Consider the following 23,707-nt stretch of genomic DNA (forward strand, 5'->3'; position numbering starts at 1 on the left):
AATTAGAATAATCTTTAAAACATATCCTAGTATTCCAAAAAAAACCATACACCACACCAGGAAAGAAAATCAACATCAAACAACCAAACTTTTAAAGTAAAACATATAGTCTAGCAGCCTTAAACCAACTACTGCATAGGGAACTTTAGAAAATAAAGCACCAGCAAACCCATATCTTCATTTAGAAAACTTTTAATTTACATCCAACAAAAACTGAGAATAAAACACTGCTTATACTGTTAGAAGGAAACAGGACTCCTGCCATCAAATCAAACAAGTATGTATAATATAAGTTTCAGCCGTAGCTGGAAAAAGAAAAGGAAAAAACCCGTATGAGAGGTTATACATAGTCAGTCAGTCAGTCATCAGGTAAAACTTCCTTTGCATAAACAAAAAATCAAAAACACAGACAGCTAATTACAACACAATCTCCACTTTCTTTTTCAAGGCTTTTATGTGTTTTTACAGTTGCCCTTCCTTATTTTGGTATCCAATGGTTGGAGTTGGACCCAACATTAATATCATGGAGCCAATCCACCACTTCATTAATACTTGGTCTCTTTACCGGGTTAACATTCACACACATGCACGCAACATCAAGAACCCGCAGCATCTCTTCTTCAAAACCTTTGCCCGTTAGAATCGGGTCAAATATTTCCTCCTGTTTCCCTTCTCTTCTCAACTGCTGGACCCACACAACCAGCTCTCTACTCTCCTTGGGCCTAAACACCTCCATGGGCCTCTTTCCTGTAAGCAGCTCCAACATCACAACCCCAAAACTATATATGTCCCCTCTTAAGGTGGCAATCCATGACTGGCTGTACTCTGGTGGGATATACCCCAGGGTACCCACCAGTTCGGTCGTCACGTGCGTGTTATACGGCTGGATCAATCTAGACAAACCAAAATCTGCTAAATATGCTTCAAACTGCCCGTCCAGAAGGATATTGCTGGACTTTATGTCACGATGCACGATATGTGGTTCGCATACCTGGTGCATGTAAGCTAGCCCACAGCTTGCTCCCTGAGCTATTTTCAGTCTCGTCGGCCAATCAAGTTTAGATGCACCGTCATTCTTCTCGTGCAGCCAATAATCCAAGCTTCCATTTTCCATGTAAGAATAAATCAGCAGCTGACAGCCGTCGTGCACACAGTAACCTTGTAAAGAAACTAGATTCTTGTGCTGAGCGGTTGATAACGCCTCCACTTCAGCTTTGAACTCCCGTGCAATCAGTCCCATATCTCCCGAAAGCTTCTTAACAGCCAGTTTTGTTCCGTTTGCTAACGTTGCTTTATAAACCAAACCGAAACCCCCACACCCGATGATATTTGCTTGGCTGAAATCCTCGGTTGCTTTCAAGATATCGGTTATGGTCAGCTGCTTGATGTCTTTCGCGTTGTTTGGGAACAATATGACTCCACTTGTATCCTTTGGGACATCTACTGCTGACGTGGAGTTGAACGACACCATGTCCATATGAAACACCTCCGGATCACCTCTCGGGAGGATCCTTCGTTTTGACAGTATCCATGGTGCCAGACAAGTGAGAGTGATCCCGACTCCAAAACAGAACCCGAGTATAAGCCCAACAATCATTTTCTTGTTTGGGCCTTTCTTGTGTCCAGAAGAAGAAGAAGAATCTGGTGTTGTTGATCGGTTGTTACACGACTTTTGCATTGGCGGGCCACACAACCCGGGATTGCCTTCATATGTCTGGTTGGAGAAGGTGTCAAATTGGCTTCCAGTTGGTATGGAGCCTTGTAGATTGTTGTATGCAACATTGAAAGTGGACAAGAAGTTCAAGCTGCTTAGAGACTCAGGAATCTCACCAGATAAAAGATTATGAGACAGATCCAATCATTCCAGGTTGGTGAGGTTCGACATTGAATCCGGAATGGTGCCAGAGAAATTGTTATTGCTGAGCTCAAGAATGTGGATGGACTGCATATTACCAATCTCGACCGGGATGCTACCGCTGAGGTTATTGTTTGATAGGTACAAAGCTGGGGGGAGGGTGGCCAGCTGATTGTACTGCAAATAGGAAGCGTTCTGCGGGGCCACCAACACAGGTAGTTCCAGGTAACTACTATTTACATGATCCAGCACCTTTTGTGATGCCAGTGCTGGAAGTCTGGTAAGCTCTAGCGGGAAGCCTCCCGACAGAGAGTTATTAGATAAATCCAGATAAAATAGATTTGGAAGTGTTTTCAGCCAGACTGGAATTGTGCCATTGATGTTGTTTTGAGAGAGGTCAATTACCTCTAGGTTGGTTAGTGACATCACCCAAGACGGAAACTGACCGAAGAGCTTGCAACCGCCTAGTCCCATGATCTTAAGATTGAAAAAGCCTGTGACGCCTGCAGTGGGGAGGATTTCATAGAAGAAGTTCTTGGAGAGCTGCTTATGCCTGCCTAGAATACTAAACGCTTTACTGATATTCCTGAAGGTGTTGTTGGAAAGCGATAGGAATGACAGAGATGGTACATCAGGCAGGATTTCCCCCTCTAGCTTTCATTAATAGAAATGAAGTTTAGGTGATGGATATCTAAAAAAGGACCAGTGAAATGATTGGTGGAGAGATTGAGTGATTTGATGATAGTAGGAGGCAAGTATCCAGATAGTCTGTTGTAGCTCAAGTCAATGACACTGAGTTTGTTGAAAAAGGCCGACCAGTGAGGAAGTTACCAGACAGACAGGTTGAGCAAAGAGAGGTTTTGAATAGAAGAAGAAGACCATTCCATCCCAGGAGCAGCAATCGGCGGAGGTAGCAGACCAGTTGGAGGCGAATGACAAGAGAGATTCCCTGTCATCCGGGTTACAATCCAATCCTTGGCTGTCAGTGGAGGAGATAAAAATATGCTCTTTTAACAAAAATGGTCTACAAAAACACGCTGTAGTCATAACTCTCCATCCCAGGCATTATGCGCCATGTGGCGCCCAGTCACTTTTACATTTTTTGTTTTTGTTTTTTTTATTTTTAATAAAAATAATCAAATAACAATAATATTTTATTAAATAAATATTACATGAAAATAAAAATAAAAAACTATTCGTCGTTGTTGCCGTCGTCGTCGTCTTCGCCCTCGTCGTCTTCATCATCGTTTTCATCGTCTTCGCCATCGTCATCGTTGTCTTCATCATCGTCTTCATGCCCTCGTTTTGATTATCGTTTTCACCAGGCAGAGGCCAATACATCCAAAGATGTTTGACCAAATCCTCCTTTAGTGCGTTATGTATCTCTCTTGACCTCACGGAATCCGAGTTTTCCAGTCGTTGCTCCATACTTGCCGGAGTCCGTGGTGGATCCGGGTCCGGTATGAAAGTTGGACATATTGCTCTTCCTTCGTCCTCGATGATCATGTTATGCATTATGATACACGCATACATAGCACATCTCATTCTTTCTAAAGACCACAGACGACAAGGATTTTTAACATAATGTCATCGTTGTTGAAGAACACCAAAACACCTCTCGATATCCTTTCTCGCAGACTCTTGCACTTTCTTAAAATACTATATTTTATCATCCATCGGGTCTCTGAATGTTTTAACGATTATCGCGAACTCTGGATATATTCCATCACCCAGATAGTACCCATGATGGTAGAAGTTATCGTTAGTCCAAAACGAAGCGACGAAAACGGTCCCAGATATGTAACTCTTCATCACAGGAGACTGCTCTAAGACTGTTATGTCATTGTTGGAACCGGGAACACCAAAGAATGCCGACCAAATCCAAAGGTCGTATGAAGCGATCGCTTGAAGGCTGACCGTTGGTCCCTTTTGGTCACCTCGTGTGAATTGACCTCGCCATACAGTTGGACAATTAGCCCATTCCCAATGCATGCAATCTACACTCCCTATCATGCCGGGGAAACCATGCACCCTTGTATGTGCATCGTAAAGACGTTGTAGATCGTTAAAGTTAGGCTCTCTCAGATAATGTGGTCCATATAGTTTCAATATTCATATATTTTACAAAACTTTTATAAAATAAATGATCACAGTAAACAAGTGATAAACTATTTAAAAAAAAACAAAACGTACCGTAACAAAAATACTCCAAGGTGTCCCGAGTTGTTTTTTCGGCCATCTTTAAATACTCGTCGTTGATGTCGGTCGTGTTTCCGTAGGCGAGCACGCGTACGCCTGACGTAACTTTCTGAATAGCCGTGAATCCTAGCGTCCCTCGAGCGTCAGGCTTTTGTTGAAAGTAATCAAACTCACGCTCCAATCATTGGTGATGCGCATAAATAAATTCTTAGACATCCAAAAACGACGCCTAAAGGTCTTCGGGTTCTTGTATCTCGGCGAGTCGCAGAAGTAATCCGCCATCAACCGGTTGTTGGCTTCGGTACGATCTCGTTCGATATATGCTCTTTTTGAAACGGGGGGTGGTAGAGAGCTAATCGCACTCGTAACGGAACTCATATACTTTGTCGCGAGCATAATTGCACTTGTAACCGCCTGTTCCTCCTCCACGTCCTCGGCTTGTTGGTCGGGCCCGAAAAACTATTTATATATAGATGGAGGATCCATATATAGTGAATTTTGTGTAAGGAATTATGGAGTTGAAAGAGAATTTTTATAAATTTGATGAGTTTTGATTGGGGATGAAATGGTTTAATATATAGAAAATTTTTTTTTATTCTCCAACGGTAACAAGCAACGGTCACGTCCTTGAATTTCATGTCATTCCTAGCGTCCCAAAAAAGATTATTATTTAAATATCGTCTTTTGGGGTATATAACGTCCCAAAAAAGATTATTATTTAAATATCGTCAGAATTGCCCTTTTTACATATATAAGACGACGGTATTTCAAACTGAAGAGGTATGTACCCGCCTCAACACCGAGCAAGGCGGGTCAACCCACAAGATATAGACAAGAAGCTTGAAATCAAGACATTAAGAAGTCACAAAGCCAAAACCTATGCGCATGGCGCATATCACACATGCTCAGGCATCATATGCCCAGGCACCACACATGCTCAGGCATCATATGCCCAGGCACCACACATGCTCAGGCATCATATGCCCAGGCACACATATGCTCGCGCATCACATATGCTCACGCATATCACATATGCGCGCGGCGCATCAGCGCGCGGCGCATATCACATGCTCGTGCATATCACATCTGCGCATGAAACATCTGCGCGTGAGAATAAAGAGAAGACCTCGCGCATCCTCAGGATGGGCGCATATCATACATGCACATAATCAACCTCGCCCTTATCCAAATCAGGATTAGGGCAACCTTGATTGTGCACGTCAGACAACCTTCCAGAAGGTATTTTTTTAAGGAATAAGAATATGCTGATGCTGACAGCTGCCAAATGAAAGGTGGACAACTCAGCATAACCCATGTGCTACCACGTGATTATAACCAATGAGAAAGCACCAGGTGTCCCAGAGGACACGTGGCGCAAAGCGATTGGAGGAGGCCAACAAGGCTGAGTCCAATCAGTGGAAACCCTAGCACTATAAATACAGCATCAACTCCACAAGGAGATGGACACATTGATACACATTGATTCACATTCAATCATATTCAATTACATTCAATCACAGACAGTTACAGCCAGTAACATACACAATCATATTCAATCACAGAGTATTCAGCTATTAAGCAATACTCTCCAGATTTCCTTACTCTCATATTATTATCTTCTCCACAAATACTTATTCTCACACCGGAGGGTTACCCCAAAGAGGACCCCTCTGTCCCTTTCTGAGGGGTAAGTTAACGGTGCTGTTCATTTTGTAGGTGGAAGAACCCAGATCCAAGAAAACCATCGGTGAAATAGTATAATCACACCCGAGGAAAGTAGATCGTCTACCAGTGAGTCGATCCACGCTTCTTCATTGGCGCCATCCGTGGGACCATCCACTGTTACAACGGCAACAAGATCTCATCAGATCTATAAAAAAAAAAAAACCAATTTTCACCATGGTTTCTGGCGTTCATAACGTTGATCAAGTTCTGGAGGATATTGAACGTGAGGATGTTAATGAGGGACAACAGTTTCTGAGGGCGCCGCGTGATTCTACGCGCGCCACCAGTAACCGTCCTTTCATCACAACTCCTCATGACCAGACTGAAACTCCTCCAGACGATCTTACGTTACAAAATCTTGCCGGCGCGAAACAGAAAGGACCAATGGGTCCAGAAGATGAAGCAAATGATCCTAAAGAATGGCTCATAAACGAGCAGCGGCGTCTAATGGACAAGTATAATGAGATGGTCAAACAGAAAAAGCTAGCCGACTTAACACAAAGGCAAGCGCTTGATAAGCAAACTGTTCATAGAACAAAAAGGCCGCGCGCCGGCCTTTTTGTTCTATGAACAGTTTGCTTATCAAGCGCTTGCCTTTGTGTTAAGTCGGCTAGCTTTTTCTGTTTGACCATCTCATTATACTTGTCCATTAGACGCCGCTGCTCGTTTATGAGCCATTCTTTAGGATCATTTGCTAAGGACATTCTGTTCACACTGCACACACTGAGTTCAATGACGAAGAAGTGCACAACATGAGGAAGACACGAGATACTCATGCAGGAGGCTCACAGCTCCGCGCGCCTGTGAACATGGCGCCTGGAGCCAGAGCCGATCTGGATCTGCACATGCCGTACAGCCCACCAGTTAGAGGGCAAGTGGACGTAACCACACCGTATAGACCAGCCATCTTGGTGAAACATTCAAAGTTCACTGCGCGCATCGCGCAGGCTCCCATCCAGCACAAAACCAAGATGCCAAGTGGTTTGGGTAAATATGACGGCACAACAGATCCAGACGATTTCTTGCAAGGTTTTTACAACACGGGAAACCTAGAGAGCTGGACGATGCCAACATGGTGTCACATGTTTGCTCGCTGCCTCACGGGCGCGGCGCGTGTTTGGTTCGAGAGCTTGCCGACTGGGCAAATTGATGGGTTCGAGGAACTATTGGAAAAGTTCCAAGCCCACTTCGTACAGCAGCGCAGACACACGCGCGACCCTGATGACTTCATGCACTGCGTGCGCAGGAATGATGAAACGATTGAAGACTACATCACTCGTTTCAATCAGGAGTCTCTGGCAATCGGAGGTATAACTGAGCAACTCCTGCGCGTAGCCTTTATACAAGGCGCGCGCAGTGATCAACTCCGTCGAGCTCTCGTAAGCAGAGATGGCATGCCCACCACGTGGGCCAAGTTAATGGAAGCCTCGCGAGTCTTCACGAGAAATGAAAAACAAATTGCCCAAGATAGGGCAAGAGAAAGAGCGCATCAAGCTGAGTCACCGCGCAGCAAAGAAAAGAGGGGCAAGCAGAACTCTGTATGGTCCAGGTTGCAACCAACCAGTTTTTCTTCCGCAGAAAAGCAGGCGCAACCAAGCTCACCCCAACCCCAAAAAGATGTTCGTAATCGCGGGGAGGGTGACAAGAGGGAGGGCGGCAGAGATCATAGCAGACCTCTGCCAAGAATATGGACACCCCTCACTAAAACGCCTTCACAGGTGTTAAACACTGAGAATGTCCAATTCAAAAGCCCTAAGCCACTACACTACAAGGGACCATCAGACAGTGGCAAGTATTGTGAATTTCACAAGTCCACAGGGCACAACACTGATGCATGCCACCACTTGAAGGATGCGATTGAAAAGGACGTGAAATCAGGCAAGCTGGCTCACCTGGTGAAAAACTCAAGACCAGACGATGAACAATCAGGAGCCTCAGCCAGCAAAAAGTACAAAAGAATCTGTGTAGCCGAGGGAGGAAGGCAAGGGCAGACATCAAGAAAGAGAAGCGCGCAAATCCAAGGAGATTGGCGCGAGCAGCAAGTCATCTTCCCAAGAATCAGGGGAGGCCCTTCCATCAGCAGTCCTCTTGTTATCACTACACACATTGCTCATTACGAAGTGTCAAAAGTCCTGGTGGACACTGGCAGCGAATCAGACATCATGTATGAGCAATGTTTCAGAAAACTGGATCCGGCAGACCAAGCGAGGCTTGAAATTGTGAATGCACCAATCTCTGGTGTTTCAAATGAAATCATTCATCCCCTAGGTCAAATACAATTTGAGCTAACTATGGGGGATGAGAAACACAAGCGAGCCGAAGTTGTCAACTTCTTGGTCCTGCCCACCACTTCTTGCCACAATATGATCTTGGGTAGAGGAACGATTGCCCAATTCAACGCCATACCGTCGCCAGCGCACGGCGCGTTGGGGTTCCCAACACCAACGGGCGTAACTTTTGTATACAGATATCATTTATGCGCAGTGACAAGTACTCCGCGGGAGGGGAGAATGAAACTTCCAATGGCAGACAACGCGCCAGAGGAATGGATTCTCAACCCAAAATTCCCGGAGCAGAAGATCACAATTGGCGCAACGATATCAGACGACACGAGGGTGAGAATGAAAAGGTTGCTCACAGCATATATGTCGGTCTTCGCATGGCAACACTCTGATATGACTGGGGTTCCGCGAGACCTGGCGCAGCATTCTCTAAACACCTTCAAGTCTGTAGAGCCAATTGCTCAAAAGAAGAGAATCATGGGGGATGAGAAAGCGAGGGCCATGAATGAGCAGGTTGAGGATTTACTGCGCGCAAACATCATTCGCCCGATACGATACCAGACATGGGTAGCCAATCCTGTGATGGTAAAGAAAAGTAACGGGTCATGGAGGATGTGCATTGACTTCAAGGACCTCAACAAAGCGTGCCCAAAGGATTGTTACCCCCTTCCAAACATCGATGCAAAGGTGGACTCCGTGGCGCCATTCAAACTCAAATGTTTCCTGGATGCCTACAAGGGCTATCACCAGATTCAAATGGCACCACAAGATGAGGACAAGACCGCCTTCAGAACCGACAAGGGTGTTTTTTGTTACACAAAAATGCCCTTTGGTTTGAAGAATGCGGGCGCCACCTACCAAAGACTTATGGATGCCGTTTTCAGCGAGCAAATCGGAAGAAACCTAGAAGTCTATGTGGATGATTTGGTGATCAAGAGCAGGGAGGAAAAGCAAATGCTCAAAGACATCGAAGAAACCCTTGGGCGCCTAAAGGAAGTTAACATGAAGCTCAATCCGAGCAAATGTACTTTCGGCGTACTAGAGGGAAAATTTCTAGGTGTAATGGTCACCAAGGATGGTTTCAAGGTGAACCCTGAGAAGGTGGAGGCCATCCTGGACATGCCCTCGCCATCCACCATGAAAGAAGTCCAGAAGCTGAATGGTAGATTGGTTTCAATCAACAGGTTTCTAGCGAACCATGCAAGCAAATCTACCCCATTTGTCAACACATTGAGGAATTGTCTAAAGAAAAGCCAATTCAAATGGACTCCTGAGGCCGAGCAAGCTTTCAGGGAAATAAAAGAATGTTTGATAAATCTCCCCGCGCTCACAGCTCCACTTCCTGGTGAAACTTTGACATTATACCTATCAGCAGAAGAGCGCGCCATCGGCGCAGTATTGTTGGTGGATCGCAAGGGAATCCAAACGCCAATATACTATGTGAGTCGGGTGCTGACAGATCCAGAGACGCGCTACTCCATCATGGAAAAGTTAGTTTTATCACTAACACACGCGTCGCGCAAGCTTCATAGATATTTCAATGGTCATCCCATTGAAGTTCTGACGGGTTACAACATCCAGCAAGTTTTGCGGCGCCCCGCGCTCTCGGGAAGGCTTACAAAGTGGGCGCTGGAATTAGGCGAGCACACGATCACCTATAAGCCCCGTCCAGCAATAAAGGGACAAGTCTTGGCTGATTTCATAGCCGAGGTCCCCGAAGGAAGAGTTGAAGAGGCTCAGCGCGAGGTAGACCCTCCGCGAGCCAATGATGAAGAAAATGTTTGGAGATTGTTCACTGACGGAGCTTCAAACAACGAAGGGTCCGGCGCAGGCTTAAAACTGGTGGATCCAGAGAATCATGAATATACTTACGCCATCAGGTTGGACTTCAAAAGCACCAACAATGAGGCTGAGTATGAAGCCCTGCTGGCTGGCCTGCGCATCGCGCAAAAATTCGGAGTTAAAAAGCTAGAGGCACATGTTGATTCATACTTGGTAGCAGCACAGGTCAATGGCCTTTATGATGCCAAGGAGAACACCATGCCTCTATATCTAGAGCAGGCGAAAAAGCTCATCGAGCAATTTGACTGCTTCAGAATTGTTCATATTCCGCGCAGTGAAAACAAATCTGTAGACGCGCTGAGTAAGATGGCATCAACCAGTTTTGATCACTTTGGCAAAGATGTCAGGGTAGAAGTAATGAGCAATCCGTCGGTGGTAGCAAAGTCTGTCCTGGTAACTCATACAACCCCTTCATCATGGATAACTCCAATAATGGAATTCTTGAAGGAGGGAAAGGTACCAGATGATCGCGCGCAAGCGAGGAAGATAAGACACAAGGCGCAGAATTATGAACTGCTTGATGGTACATTATATCGACGCTCGTATCTTGGGCCGCTCATGAAATGCCTAGATGCTGAGGAAGCAAGCTATGTGATCAGAGAGATACATGAAGGAATCTGTGGAATACATGCTGGCCCGCGCATGGTGGTTGCCAAGGCAATGAGCGCAGGTTACTATTGGCCTGGCATGTACTTGGACGCTCTAAAAGAGATCCAAAAATGCAAAGCATGTCAGAGCTATACGCCAAACACCATGCGGCCAAAGAACAACCTAATTCCAGTGACCTCTGCATGGCCTTTCCACAAATGGGCAATCGACATTGTGGGTCCCCTTCCGCAAGCGCAATGGCGGGTAAAATTTTTGGTAGTGGCAGTAGACTATTTCACGAAATGGGTTGAAGCCAAGCCACTAGCAAAAATCACAGCCGAAGCGATGAAGCAGTTTATCTGGAGCCACATCATATGCCGTTTTGGCTTGCCCATGGAAATTGTGAGCGATAATGGCAAGCAATTCACTGACAAGAAGATATCCAGCTGGCTCAAGGAATTGCGCATCAACCAAATCTTCACTTCGGTATATCACCCTCAGGGGAATGGCCAAGTGGAGCGCGCGAATCAAAGCTTGTTAAATGGGCTGAAGAAAAGGTTGGAGGGAGAATCCCATTCGTGGGTTGAAGAGCTACCTAATGTCCTGTGGGCACACAGGACATTAAGCAAAACCAGCAATGGCGAATCCCCGTTCAGCCTAACCTATGGAACAGAGGCAATGATTCCAGCAGAAATTGGATGCCCATCCCATAGAGTGCTCATGATGAACAAGACTGATAACGAGCGCGAAAGGAGGTTGGATCTCAACTTACTTGAAGGGCGTAGAGAAGCGGCTATCATCAGTGAAGCCAAGTACAAGAAAAAGCTGGAAAAATATTACAACCAGCGCGTGAAAGAATGCCACTTCAAGAAAAATGAATTTGTCCTTCGAAACAATGAAGCTAGCCGCGCGATACCCCCGGGAAAAATGTCCCCCAATTGGGAGGGACCTTATCAAATCTCAGAAGAATTGGGGAAAGGCGCATATGCTTTAAAAGATTTGAATGGAAAGAAGATCCCGCGCGCATGGAACGCGGCACAGCTTAGAAAATGTTTCATGTAAATGTCAAGTTTGTAATCAAGGCTTTTTAAGCCATCATGAATAATGATACGCGCTATCTTCTATTAATGTGGATTCTATTACATTTGGCATACATGTTTCACACCTCCCTTTATTAGTTTTGAGCAATATCACAACATTGTATTGACATCAAAACGAAATAAAACGAGGTAAAACATACATGCGCGAGCTTCAAGCTCAAACACGTTAACGAGTCTTAACTCTAAAACGTCAGGGCCTTAGCCCAATCCTATTACCTTTTGCATACATGTTTCACACTTCCCTTTATTAGTTTTGAGCAATATGACAACATTGTATTGACATCAAAATGAAATAAAACGAAGTAAAACATACATGCGCGAGCTTCAAGCTCAAACGCGTTAACGAGTCTTAACTCTAAAACTTCAGGGCCTTAGCCCAATAATGAGAGCCTTAGCTCAAATCACTCACAACATCCATCCTACATACTGCGCACCCTGGCCATAAAAATACCTAAGCACAACTAAGGCAAAGCGAATGCCAAAACATAGTTGTTAAGGTCTCAGGTCGAGGTCGCACATAAAGTTGTAATGGATATCTGAGTAACACATTGACGCGTAAGGCTAAAAAACTCATAATTCCATAAACGCGCGATAACGTCGCGCAAAAGAGGAATAATGAAAGCGCAAAGACACGTGTCAACACAATCAAGATATGGCAAAATCACTTACAATATGACAAGGGTTAAGTATAATAAATTCCTTACAACCTTGTTCTTATTCCAACATGCAAGCATATCTTATATTCAACAAGCACACATGCGATATAAAGAGATGAATGGGGAATGCGCAAGATGCGAAGAAGGGAAAAACAGAATTTCATTCAGAAGCATTGAAATTTACAAGTTTACAAGATGAGATACAAATTACAAATAAAAATAAAAACATGAAGGGCTTCTCAAGTCTCCACGTTGACATTAGCCTCTTCATCATCCTCATCATCGCCCTCGGCATCTGGCGCAGCCTGCTCCTCTTCATCTCCAAACTGACCATAGTCAAGTTCTTCATCTTGAATGGAGTCTTCTACCATGACAGTGTCAGGAGCGGATCCTTTGGCCACGCCAGAGCCGCTAGCAACGCCAGCATTCTCCGCGCCATCGTCGCCGCCAGCCCCTTCGCACTCGTCAAGTAATTTCTTTAGCTCGCCGAGGTCGGGCTGGTCAGCAAGCGCGGATATCTGCAAATCATAAGCAAAAATATGAGTACAAAAAGACTTAGAAAATAAGTCAAGGCAATCTCATTAAGGTTAAAATACCTGCGCAAGGATGGGAATGAGAGTGTTCATGTACTTCTCCCCCATCGCGGTCATTTCCGCGCAGGCAGCGTTGCTCTGATAAGGGTACTCGGATGGGTTCTTCTTCAACATGCCATATTCATAACCATCCGTGAACCCTTCAGCTCGGCCCACCAAGCGCGCGGCAGCGTTGCAATCCATCACCAGGGCCTGAAACTCGTTTGAGTATTTCATCGCGTAAGCGCAACGAGTCATGCCCTGTGAGATCAGCCAGTGGCGATCCTGCGCGAGGCCAGCAACAGACGTCTCGAGGGCAGGAACCTGAGAGTTTAATAACTCAACAGTTTCCTTAGTCTTTTTTAGCTCCTCTTTGTCAGACGCTGCTGCCGCCAAGATTTCTTCTTTTTCCGCCCGCGCAGCATCAAGTGCTTCCTGGCTAGACGCTGCCGTCGCCAGGGCTTCATCTTTATCGGCCTGCGCGGCCGCCAGCTCCTTCTTCAGGCGCGCAACCTCACTCTCCAGTGAAGATTTTTCAGTGACAGACTGGACAAGAGCCTGGTCACGCGCCTCCGCCTCGAGCTCCAAGTGGCGCGCTCTGCGCGCGTACTTGGCAGCATCCGCCTCCGCCGCCTGCAGCTTCTCCCGCGCCACCTGAAGCTCATGCCCGCGCTTCACGAAGGCGCTGTTGGCACTGGCTCGGTTCTCACTGAGCTCTGCTTGGAGCTTCTCATCTCTTTCGCGAGCATCAGAAAGATGCCAAGCAGACACCTTAGCCTCTTGCTTGGCTTCCGCAAGAGCATCACGTACTTTTACGTAATCAGAGCGAAGCTCTTGGGAGGCAGCAATGAAGGCCGACCCAGCAAACATATGATCATTGAGCAGGTCGTCGCGAGCGCGGTCCTCCTGGAACCTCCTTTCAGATGGAGGCACAGCATGAGCCCAGAATTCCGCACACACCCCCATGGACTGAAATGTGCTATCTTCAGTAATGTTCCATCTCGGGCGGTAAGTGTGATCATCTTCCTGCAAAAACAAAGAAATTATCTAAGTCATCAAAACATTAAGATGGAAGTCCGCGCAGCGAAGCAAAAAAGAACCTATACCTGTGGGGATGAAGCAGAAAAGTCAGCGCCAGCCCCACGAGAAGGCTCCGCCGCGAAACCTCGTGGCGCTGCAGGGCTGGCGCGGGCGCCATCGGAGTCTTCAGCATGAACCTCCTCATCCTCCTCTGAAATAGGCCTCTTCTCCTGCGACCTAGAATCAAAATCGGTCTCGCGAGGAGGGCTGTGCGCAGGAGGAGGTGAGGGAGGTCTCGGCGCCGCCAGGTCGGCGCGCAAAACGGCCTCCTGCTCCTTAGTAATCCCGATGAGGGGAGAATCATCGCCTGCAGGAGCAGGAGCAGAGCCAACGGCGCTGGCACCGTCGCCAGAAGTGCCGCCAGAAGCTTGTGCGCCAGCTACGGCTTCTGTGAAAAAATCAACAAAAAAGAAATGGTTCATGACTTGATCTAAAAGAAAGTCAGAAAATAAGAGCGCAATACGTACCTTGGCGCAACTCCGTTCGCGCAGCAAACATCGCCATGAAGTCCATTCTACCCTTCTTTGAGGGTAAAACGGGGGACTTCAACGCAACATCCGGCGCAGTCTCGGCAACTTGTGGCGCTGTCGCCGGCTCTACAAACATTTGAGTGAGCAAAGATTCATTACTAATTCTATTAGAATCGCGCTCATAGAATCATAAAAAGAAAAGGATAAGACAAGTTTACCTGTCGCGGGCGTTTTCGCCGCGTGAAGGGAAGAGGTAGCGGCACCATGTCTCAGGTGGACAGGAGGTCTGCCCACTTTTATAGGCAGGGAAGACAAGGAAACCTTGGTGGTAAACTCTTGGGTTTTCCCAAATCCCCCCGCCTGAGTAGGAGGGTCCTGAACAACAGGGGCAACATCTTTTTTCTGTTTCTTACTGGCCCCTGCGCCAGTTTTCCCCTTAGCTTTACGCTTTAGTTGGGGCGCCTCCTCCTCCTCCTCCTCTTCCGCGAGCTCCAGCTCGTAGTTTTCGAGCGCATCTACAATACATGCAACAGAAGTGTTAGCAAAATTTGGTATTATAAAGGAAAATGCATAAGTACAAAGGCTTACCAGGCGCATCGCTGTCAAAGACAAATCCCAGATCAACAGGGATGAACATGTCATCAAAGCGATCCGGGAAACCAACCTCCCCAGTGCCAAGCGCGACGGAGCCACCCTCCATGTGCTCATCATAGGCAGCATGGATATACTCCTTAGTGACTGCACAAAACAAGTCAAATGAGTTCAGCAAAAAGAATTATATTCGCGCAGAAGTAAAGCAATGAGATAAAACTTACATAACCCGTCGACTTGGATAACGGGCTCAAGCGCGCTGTCCGCCCACCTCTTGCTCATACCAACCCCCACCAGCGCCTCCTCACAAATGTTCTTGGCGGGGGATGGTTCAGCGGTCAGCTTATTAACCCAGGCGCCAGTTGGGTTCTTGAGGACACCCACATCCGCAGGCGCAGAAGAAATCGAGCGCATGGTCATACGGATGGGGATAACACCAGCCCTTATGTAGAAAAACCTCTCAGACCAGTCATGAAGGCTCTTGAATGAAACAGTGGAGCACTTCACCTTCTGACTGCGAGGAATAAAAGAGAACCAACTGTCTTGGATCTTGGGCTTGTAAAAAAACTGAAAGCGCCAAGGGGTGGGCTCCTCGCGCTGGGATTTGCACATGAACTCAAAGCGAGTCATGCGCACAAGTCCAAACGGATGGACTTGGGATATATGAATCCCATAAAACTGAAGCAGTGCACCCACAAACCTTGTCATCGGGAGACGAAGGTTGCAGTGGGTGAAAAAATGGCAATATAGGGATATATAGCCGGTAGGCGGGTCCGCCGCCGTCTGCCCGGCCCCAGGCAACATGCAGCCAAACAGGGTGGGAAAACCCTGAGAGGCGATAAGGCTGTCAAGATCAGCCTGCCTCAATTTGCAGGGGATTTCATTCCACCTCTTCACCGCCTTGGTCCTCCCTACCTCCTCCGATGAGCCCTCAGCAGCCTTCTTCCCATTGCCGGTCTTCTTCAATGTAGACATTACTAACGATTTTCTACGACAATGTATGGGGTGATTGTGTTGTCTGAGCTATCAGACATACAACGGTGACAAAGAACAAATGATGCTTCTGAACAACAGATATTTGGGAAGCAGAACAAAGATAATCAGAAGACAAAGAAAGAAAAGCTCAGAAGAATAAACAAGAAGATGAAGGATAAAAAACCCTAAGGGCTGGCTTTTATAGGCCCAGGAGAGAGAAATTTTGGTGCTGAACAGACTCCACGCGCCCCCACTCGCAGGTCTTGGCCAATGCGAGCGCGACACGTGTCCCTGACACTGTGTGAGGGGACATGAAAGGAAACTATACGGCTGCTGCCAGAGTTCACGCGCCACCACTCGCAGGAACGGACCAACGCGAGCGCGACACGTGTCCCTGACAGCATGTGAGGGGACACGAAAGGCAACTGTAGCACCTCGAGCACACGAAAGGCCTGACACGTCTCCATCACTGGCCCACGTCAGCAACAACCAACCACGTCCAGGGACGATTCGTTTGCAACCAAGAGGATAGAATTTCGCGCAACGGTGAATAATAAGAAGAAAAAGACAAACCACTACTAAAAGACCAAACTGATAAGTCTAATATCTATCTTGCCTCGCTCGCGCGAGACAAGACACACATTAGACTGGGGGGGCTTGAAGAGGTATGTACCCGCCTCAACACCGAGCAAGGCGGGTCAACCCACAAGATATAGACAAGAAGCTTGAAATCAAGACATTAAGAAGTCACAAAGCCAAAACCTATGCGCATGGCGCATATCACACATGCTCAGGCATCATATGCCCAGGCACCACACATGCTCAGGCATCATATGCCCAGGCACCACACATGCTCAGGCATCATATGCCCAGGCACGCATATGCTCGCGCATCACATATGCTCACGCATATCACATATGCGCGCGGCGCATCAGCGCGCGGCGCATATCACATGCTCGTGCATATCACATCTGCGCATGAAACATCTGCGCGTGAGAATAAAGAGAAGACCTCGCGCATCCTCAGGATGGGCGCATATCATACATGCACATAATCAACCTCGCCCTTATCCAAATCAGGATTAGGGCAACCTTGATTGTGCACGTCAGACAACCTTCCAGAAGGTATCTTTTTAAGGAATAAGAATATGCTGATGCTGACAGCTGCCAAATGAAAGGTGGACAACTCAGCATAACTCATGTGCTACCACGTGATTATAACCAATGAGAAAGCACCAGGTGTCCCAGAGGACACGTGGCGCAAAGCGATTGGAGGAGGCCAACAAGGCTGAGTCCAATCAGTGGAAACCCTAGCACTATAAATACAGCATCAACTCCACAAGGAGATGGACACATTGATACACATTGATTCACATTCAATCATATTCAATTACATTCAATCACAGACAGTTACAGCCAGTAACATACACAATCATATTCAATCATAGAGTATTCAGCTATTAAGCAATACTCTCCAGATTTCCTTACTCTCATATTATTATCTTCTCCACAAATACTTATTCTCACACCGGAGGGTTACCCCAAAGAGGACCCCTCTGTCCCTTTCTGAGGGGTAAGTTAACGGTGCTGTTCATTTTGTAGGTGGAAGAACCCAGATCCAAGAAAACCATCGGTGAAATAGTATAATCACACCCGAGGAAAGTAGATCGTCTACCAGTGAGTCGATCCACGCTTCTTCACAAACCAATTACATGGCGTCATGTCGTATAAATAAAGGTCTAACCGACTAGTTTCTGTAAAGTCCATCCAAATTTGTTATTACATATTGAATTGGTGAGCACGGTGATATTTTTGGTGAGTCACCAACAAATTTTAAAGTGAGTTCCAGTAAATTTATGTGAGCACCGATGATATGTTTGGTGAGGACCATCAATATATTTTGCTAGTCCAACGAAAATTTTGTAAGTCCTAACCAAATTTACACGAGTCTAGCAAAAAAGTCCTAACCAACTTTCTGTGAGTCCCGATCGTTTTATACTTTTATTCAAAATAACATAAAAAACGAAAACCATCATAAAACGGTTACATGGTGCATTATAGGATGAGAAAATTTGCGGCTGACATGTAAAAATGATAAGTTCCGCGGGGCTAGTAATGGAGATTTAGGGAATTTCCTTTTTGAGAGGGGCATTTTTTTTCAAGAACATAAATAAAGGGGCTTTACCTTGATTACAAATCTCTGCATCCTTATGATCTAAGTATCTCCTTTCCCCTAACCTATTTTTAACAAGAATGTGAATTTGACAGTTTTGGTCCCCTCCACTAAGCAAATATAAAGGCTCTGTCTGTCTGTCACTCTGCTAAAAAATTTCACCTTTCTATCATTAATTATTATTTCTAAATTCTAATTCTAGTTCATAATAATACCAGATCTATACTAACACTATAAATATAACTACATCATTTGCTTAAAATTTCATTGCATCAATATTGAAATAAATTTAATTGCAGTTAGATAGCGATGAGCAAGGTTTAAGAAAAGCTAACACTTACTGATACATGTATTGTATGAAATATGATAGATAGTAATAATATGATATGATACAAACCAAAGCAAAGCAAAACAGAAAATCCAAAAACAATACAGTATACGTTAATCTTGAAACTAATGTGTGTTTATGTACCAAGATACGGGCTCTGTGTAGCTGTAGGAGGACCGTATGAGTATTTCCATTCTCCACAAGCTAAACATCGTTCCTTTGCAACAGGATTTTGTAGAGTACAAAATTTACACGACCACATTTTGGTACTCGTATTTGTGTTTGTATAATTCACGTCTGTTCTTTGAGTTTCACAAGCTTCGCATTTCAGGCTAGATGGCTGCAACACAACACAATTCAAATACAGATTAATTTAATTTATTTCACATTTTCACTGATATTCTGGATAACTGCACAATAGCAACTTTACCGTATTTAACAATGTACAAACTCCACATTCCCATGATGCTTTTGCTACTTCTTTTTCATCAATTTCTGGTAGGACAGGTGTTTCAGAGGTTCGGGAAGGCTCCTCGGTCTGAGAAGAACACCACAAGTCATCAAGCAGTGTTCTTTCTGCCGCCATGGCAGCCGCCTGAATGGGTGTAAGGACACCCCTCAAACTGCTGTCACCGCCAAGACGTCGTGGGCCAGAAGGCAGTAAAGTCCCCCGTTGGACTCTAGTTTCAGCAGCAGCCAGTGCTTTCTGTCTAAGGGATGACAAAGGCGGTTGACGCGTGAATCCACCTAATCTTTTCCCACGAAGGTCAAATCCTTGACCCGTACCCGTTATGCCTTTAGCCATAAATTCTTCACATTCCTGTGATGATTAAGTAATAGAAAAAGGTTAACGATATCAAGCTCGTTATAAAGCATTGATCAAGGTGTTTCATATTACGTACCTTTCTAATTTCATCAAGTAGATTGTAGAAATCGGTATTATGTGGGCCATATTGATTGTGGCAAAGCTCATGAAGCATTGTGTCAAGAATCTGGTCGTAAGGGAAAAAGTCCCACTGGTTATTTGGCCTGCGGAGTCTTAACTTAACTTCCTCGCCTCCATTTACATTAAGGCCAAGAAGGGCGGGATTGGAGGGCCTGAATGTTAAATATTTATTTATTTATTTAACAACGGAATGGAATGGAATGCATTATTATTATAAGAAGATTTGCAAAACGTAGTAATAAGAAATGAAATGAAATGAAATGTTGTTATAATTAGTAGGTACCATACCAAAACTCAGAAAGGATCTTGACTTTCCATCCACGCTTTCGCATAATTGGTTGAACCTGTTTTGCTACCTTTTCAAGAATTTCAGCTGCCTCGTTTTCTCGGGGCAACTTGAGAGGTTTGATTTCCCAGACTTTGTTGAGATCGTTGAGAGTATTCATATTCAGTTATGAAAATATATGAGAACTAACAGCCAGTGAGTACATACATACATATATAGATAAGAAGCGAGCAACTTATATTTGTTTAGAAATAGAAAAGTAAGCAAGGAAGGAGTATAAATGACACATTGCATTCATTCAATCCAATAAAATAAAAATTAATAGAGGTCTACAGACTACAATACAATGACTGGTTGAATCCCTGAGCAGGTAGAAGGAAGGAATTGATTAAGTTCAAATTCATCTCCCCTAAACTAAGCTATAAGTCGGTGTAACATGAAGTTAATCCCCCCATGAAGAAACACTAACCGGACCCCGGGCAGATTACGGGTAACCTGGGGGTTAGATAGATGTTTCCCACGAGGGGTTAGACTCGGTAAAGATGGTTCTTCTGATAACCTGCAAAACAGACACCGTGAGCTTGTCACTTAGAAGGGGGGGTTCCTCCTTGTGACCACCCTCCGGCGTGAGAATCAGACTAGATTGCTCTTTAAATATAAATGTATATTAAGAGATTGCTAGAGCAGATATCAGGTATAATATGATAAGATATGATAAGATGAGATGGTCATACCATTTGTGGTATTTATAGCCGAAGGTAGGTTTCCAAGGAGGTGTGGCCTGCTGAATAGTATTCATGTTCTACCAACTTGTGGCCTACGCACGTGCCCTGCTGGTAGTTGTTGGGTAGGCAGCGGCTGATAGTGACATACAGTACAGGAGCATGCTGCTCGCCATACTGTTGTCAATAAGCTGTCGTATCTTTAGTCAGATCTTTTGCACATACCTCGTCAGGTACAGTACAGAAGATCTTCCCGTATCGTACGGACTGGCTTATTTGGGCGGGAGTATTCCCCCTCCCGCCCTTGTGCGGGATTGTTCCCGGCTTTGCTCATTCCTTCAGGTGACACTGAGAGCTAAGTGCCTTGTGCGTGTAGCCTTGCTGCGCGGGTGGCCTTCCCTGATGGCTTGTATCCGCAACTGCGGGAACAGGCAGAGTCCTTCACCATTGGGAGGCATTTCCTGCGGGAACAGCTTGCGTACTGCGCGTAAGGACGTCACGTCTCTGAGCATGGTTGGTCCTGCGGATCCAGCTGGTTTCTGCGCAGACGTCCCTCTTCAAGGTGAGTCTTGCGGGTCCAACTGGGCTCTGCTGGGACCTACCTCTTCACCCCACAAAACAAATAACAAAGTGTAACATCCTAAAATTTTTATATTGATAAATAAAAGAAAGTTATGTTTAGTAATTTCACGTTTTAGTTATTTAATGTCGAGTAAGGAACGGGTCTTGGGCTTAGTTATTTTATGAACTCGGCCTGTCTCGACCCGTAGGAAGCCAACCCGAGCCTAACCAAACCCGTAGTATATAAACGAAAGTTCTTGACACTTCCACCATTTTTCACCATCTTCCTTCACTTACACCCACCCAAACACTCTCATTTCTAGAGAGAGAAGCTAGAGAGAGAAAGTTCTCAAATCACAAATCCGAGTCCACAATCTTGTTCCTAATCGTCTTTGGTAAGTCCCTCTCGAAAATCATCCGTTTTCATAACCATTTTCGACCTCAAATCGAGCAAAAACTCCCATTTTCGTAACTTGAGTTTTCGGGTCAAAAACCGCCTTGTTTTGGTGTCAAAATGCAAGCTTTTGTGTTTAAAAGTACTAGGAATCGATAGCCCTTTCAATCCCGAGCATTTCCATGTCAAAAACTTCGATTTTGGGTCAAAAATCTGGAAAATCTGGAAAACCCGTGGGTTTCTCCGTCGCCCAGCTTGAAGGAGTCGAATCAGACTCATTCGATCGAACCAGTCGATCGAATCAGTCCATTCGATCGAATGCGTAGATCGAACAAGTCCAGTCGACCGAATAGGGAAGCAACCGAATGGTCTCCAACTCATTCGATCGAATGAGTTTTGTATTCGATCGAATGAGTGTTGTATTCGATCGAACGTGTTCCTATTCGATCGAACGTGTTCCTGTTTGATCGAACGTGTTCCTATTCGATCGAACGTGTTGTATTCGATCGAACGTGTTCCTATTCGATCGAACGTGTTCCTATTCGATCGAATCAAGCCAGAACCAAGCTGTTTCCAAGTTCGCCTAAGGTTTAACTTCGCCTGAAGCGAAGTTCGTCTATAAAATAAATTAAAAACCTAAGGGAAAATGTGTTAAGGCAGTTATCGAAAATAAAATTTTTCCAAGCTGATCTGGCAGCTTAACCCCAGCCAGGGGCTCTGCCCCTTGGACCCCGCTAGGGGCTGCCGCCCCTAGAACCCCGCTGCCAGGGGCGCTGCCCCCGGACCCCCGTTCGTTGTGGGTCATATATAGATAGAAATACAAACGAGTAGCAGTAGTTAATTGATATGTGTAAATATTATACAGTTAGCCGAGCCCAGTTAAAGAAAGGAATTACGATCAACGGCGAGCGTAACAGGATCCAGGTGAGTTTCTAGCCCCATTCCTTGTTATGTTTTCGGGGCTGTGTGCATACTTGATGTGTTGTTAATACATTTATCCAAAGTGATAAGTGTATGCCATAGGTGATATATGTGATATGTATGAATGATTGCTTGATGGTTCGTGAACGATCTTCGGATATTGCACGTACTGTCAGGTTGTAACGTTATAAATATGGCAAGTATGATATGTATGTTTATGTGTATGAACGTAAGAAAGTTAATAAAAGAAGGAAATGACGGTTGTATGGTTGTATGGTTACGAAAGGGGTACCGAGCCCTAATAATACTCGAGGTATGATGTATGGTTGTATGGTAACGAAGAGGGAATCGAACCCTACTAATATTCGAAACATGGGACCAGACCCTAATAATATCTGTGATGTTAGGGACCAGACCCTAATAATATCTGTGATGTTAGGGACCAGACCCTCATAATATCTGTGATGATAGGGACCAGACCCTTATAATATCTGTGATGTTAGGGACCAGACCCTTATAATATCTGTGATGTTAGGGACCAGACCCTTATAATATCTGTGAGGTTATAGGGCGAAAGGCTCTTTAAAACGTATGATTATGAATGTAAAGAAAGTATGTAAGTAAGAAAGAAAGTATGTAAGTAAGAAAGAAAGTATGTAAGTAAGAATGAAGGTATGAGTACTTATGTGTGTATGAAAGAAAGTTATGAGGTTAAGTACATATGTATGTAACAAGGTATTGTATGGTAGTGTATGATTAACTAGAACTCACTCAGCGTAGCTGACTTTTAGTATGCACGCAGGTGAGTAGGATGAGACAGCTGGCTTGAGTGGAGGACACATGGCAGAAGACTAAAGCCTGGCATCTGAAGATCCGATATGTTTTATAAGTTACGTTTTGATTTTGAAAGACAAGAGGAATGTTTAAAGACATGATTATGAATTGATATGTAATGTTTTATGAAAGTTTTATATTCCGCGTAAAGTTTTTAATTAACTCTGATATTTAGAACTGTGTTTATGAGTAAATCCAACACGAAAGTAGGGTTACCGGTAACGGGGCCTTACACAAAGGAATCAGAGCATCATCATAATAATAATAATACCTAAACCCACAGACAGACAGCAAGAAAGAATTAGAATTAGAAGCAGATGAAGCTCCTCCGCCTCGAAATCAAACAATTTGTGTATTGGGTTGCTGCAACAACAACCCAACCCACCCTAAATTAAATTAATTAAATACAACCCTAACTAATTATCTTTTATCTTCTCTTGCAAGAAACAAAGATACAAACAACGAAACAAAAAGAAACAAGTTTCTCTTCTCGTCAGCGATGACGCACGCCACCAATACCAATAACTAATTTCATTTTCTACTTATTAAAAAAAATTTTATTTACTATTTGTTTGTTAAAATTAAACTTTTTAAAATAAAACAAGTAA

At 44.9% G+C, this 23,707-nt stretch overlaps 1 protein-coding gene and 1 pseudogene across 1 annotated transcript; both read right to left on the reverse strand.

Moving 5' to 3' along the window:
- Positions 1 to 171: 171 nt before the first annotated feature.
- LOC143536824 (tyrosine-sulfated glycopeptide receptor 1-like) lies at positions 172 to 12,888 on the reverse strand (annotated as a pseudogene).
- A 5,541-nt stretch (positions 12,889 to 18,429) lies between these two features.
- LOC143536846 (DNA-dependent metalloprotease WSS1-like) lies at positions 18,430 to 19,843 on the reverse strand. Its single transcript, XM_077030750.1, has 4 exons — positions 19,670 to 19,843; positions 19,338 to 19,533; positions 18,866 to 19,255; positions 18,430 to 18,775 (listed from the first exon to the last, which is right to left on the reverse strand). The coding sequence occupies exons 1-4, from the start codon at positions 19,825 to 19,827 to the stop codon at positions 18,572 to 18,574; spliced, it is 948 nt and encodes a 315-aa protein (XP_076886865.1). The 5' UTR covers positions 19,828 to 19,843; the 3' UTR covers positions 18,430 to 18,571.
- Between the last annotated feature and the right edge of the window lie 3,864 nt (positions 19,844 to 23,707).

This window comes from Bidens hawaiensis, unplaced genomic scaffold (assembly GCF_021521415.1).
Source record: "Bidens hawaiensis isolate Kalapana, Puna unplaced genomic scaffold, B.hawaiensis_p1.1 tig00010929_1, whole genome shotgun sequence".
NCBI lineage: Eukaryota > Viridiplantae > Streptophyta > Magnoliopsida > Asterales > Asteraceae > Bidens > Bidens hawaiensis.

Coding starts and splice junctions, on each gene's coding strand:
- LOC143536846 (XM_077030750.1), bottom strand. CDS start 19,827: ATGAATACTCTCAACGATCTCAACAAAGTCTGGGAAATCAAACCTCTC. Junction 19,256..19,337: donor TACTTGATGAAATTAGAAAG/GTACGTAATATG, acceptor TAATCATCACAG/GAATGTGAAGAATTTATGGC. Junction 18,776..18,865: donor TTTGTACATTGTTAAATACG/GTAAAGTTGCTA, acceptor GTTGTGTTGCAG/CCATCTAGCCTGAAATGCGA.